General features: G+C 42.1%; 1 protein-coding gene across 2 annotated transcripts in view; it reads left to right on the forward strand.

Moving 5' to 3' along the window:
* LOC125046249 (uricase-like) overlaps positions 1–2,500 on the forward strand; it is a 12,976-nt gene that overhangs the window by 6,915 nt on the left and 3,561 nt on the right. For both annotated transcript variants that reach the window (XM_047644023.1, XM_047644024.1), the window contains exons 3-4: positions 4–199; positions 480–666. In XM_047644023.1, coding sequence (XP_047499979.1) covers positions 4–199; positions 480–666 — 383 coding nt within the window. The remainder of the gene's footprint in view (positions 1–3; positions 200–479; positions 667–2,500) is intronic.

Consider the following 2,500-nt stretch of genomic DNA (forward strand, 5'->3'; position numbering starts at 1 on the left):
CAGGTGAAGTCGCCGGAGGATTTCGCCCTCCTGCTGTGCTCCCACTTCCTCAGCAAGTACAGCCACGTGACGTCCGTCAATGTGGACGTGGAGGAGTACCCTTGGCGGCGCCTCGTGACGGAGGGCAAGGCGCACAACCATGCCTTCCTCTTCTCGCCGGAGGTCCTCCACACGTGCTCCGTCTCGCAGGACCGCGGAGGTGAGGCCCTTCTCGCTCCGGGGTCAGGATGGGTTCCCTGTCTTGACCTCGCTCGGTTCCCAGTTGCGTGAGAGGAAAGGCAAAGCTTAGAGTAAGGCTTGGATTTAGATCAGTCTTGGCGTGCCGACTCCCTTGCTAGCATTCCCTCTCTTAAAAAGCGGGAAGGCCTTCAGCCACGACCGCGATCAAGGCGAGGCAGACTCAGGGGAAGCGCCCGCAGCCGCCCAACCAAGAGAACCGATCTCGCGCCCCTCTGACCTCTGACCTCCCCCACCCCCAGGGCCTCCGCGCGTGAGTACCGGCCTGCAGGGCATGCGCGTCCTCAAGACGACCCAGTCTTCCTTCACCAACTTCGTCAGCGACGAGTTCCGTTCCCTGCCCGACATGGAGGACCGCCTCTTCTCCACGGTGGTGGCCGCGTCGTGGCAGTACGCCGACGTCCAGGACATCGACTTCGGCAGAATCTGGTAATTGCATTAGCCGTTTTTGCAATCGGGTTGAGTAATCTCGGTGCTGCTGATCATTGGTGTTGTAATCACTGGTCTTGACTCTCTGGCTATTTTGAGCAATACTAGGCCATTCAATTCAACAGCATCTAGATTAATTCCACCTAATATTATCACTGAGTTTCAAGATTAATCTTTCCTCGCAGACGGGGATGATTCGTACTTTTATCGCTCTCTACTGGCATTTTTTTTATCTGACGAATGGTAGAACACTCTGCCGTATTGATACAGTGGTAGAAAACCCACAATGCACAAACTACATTTATTGAAGAGGAAACTAGAGTTTCGAAATCCTCTTGGATTGTATCTTTAGGTCAGACCTGAAGATGAAATCCAGGAGGATTTCGAAACTTTTATCTCATTTATAATAAATCTAGTTTGTGCATTATGTGTTTTTCTACCATCTATTTATCTACAAATATTTATTTACTTTTTTGTGACTTACCAATCTGGATCTCTTCATATGTTGTTCTGACAAGAATGTTAATTTTTGTAAGTGTATCAGATCATCAGATTATGAAACATTTAAAATTCTTTGAGATTCCTTACTACGTTCTATCCTCTTAACGCAGCTATTTATAAGCACGGACATTTCTTTCTGCAAATTAAACTCTCCTTCACATACTTCAAAGATCCCCAATATCCTAATAGTATTCCTATTTACAAAACAATACAAAATGATGTGACTCATTTTACTTTAATATCTCCTTCACTCTCCCTGAAGAAAACACCCCAGAGCATCACGATCTATTTCGTCTTTTCATTTTGTTTATCTCTAATTTGGATTTGTTTTTATCATATATAGACTTATTTCTTTGGTTAATTTATTTATTTATTTAATCGGTCTCCAAGGATAAATTCTAACGCATGATATATAACTTATTCATTTCGATACCTTGTTTGTACATTAATCATTAAAAAAAATATTTGCAGGAAGCCTTGATTTCGTATAGTTGATATATCACTATGGACACGCTTCAGTACCTGAGAGAGAGAGAGAGAGAGAGAGAGAGAGAGAGAGAGAGAGAGAGAGAGAGAGAGAGAGAGAGAGAGAGAGAGGAAAGAAACAGACAGAGAAAGAGAAACTGAGCAAAACGAAGGTCGTTTACTGCGAATCCAGGCCCCACAACCAGCATTTCTCTGCTACCTTGACCGATGCGTTACTTACAGTACCTAACCATCGGCTTCCGATCGGTGAAGAAGCTCTATGTGTTTGCGAAGGCTGCAGTTTCTTCGTCACTCAGTATATAATAAATCCCATTTCGATACCACACATTTTTTCGGGTGTTTGTATGACTTCTATCCATTAATTAAATGTGCTGATTGGCCAGTGATATTCTAATGTTGTAGCTTTCAGTTTGCGGAGCAGATAATAGTAATAGTGATGATGGTGATAAGGATGATGATCATAATGATAATGAAAATAATATAGATAATGATGATAACAATAATCATAATAGTAATGGTGATAGTAATACTGATAATACTGATAATAATGATAATGATAGTAGTAGTAATAGTTGTTGTTGTTGTAATAGGAATAATACTGCTGATAATAATAATAATAATGATGATGATGATAATGATAGCAATGATAATAGTAAAAGAATTAATAACAATAATATTAATAATAGTGACGATGACGGTGATGATAATAATCATAACACTAATAATAGTATCGTATCCCAATAAGTCGCAACTAAGGCTCCACCCACTTCACTGAGTCATGTTCTATCGATTCCCTGAGGATAATCACGCCAACCAAGCCCATGACAGTGACTTGAAGGATATCGAC

The sequence above is a fragment of the Penaeus chinensis genome, chromosome 38 (assembly GCF_019202785.1).
Source record: "Penaeus chinensis breed Huanghai No. 1 chromosome 38, ASM1920278v2, whole genome shotgun sequence".
Classification (NCBI taxonomy): domain Eukaryota; kingdom Metazoa; phylum Arthropoda; class Malacostraca; order Decapoda; family Penaeidae; genus Penaeus; species Penaeus chinensis.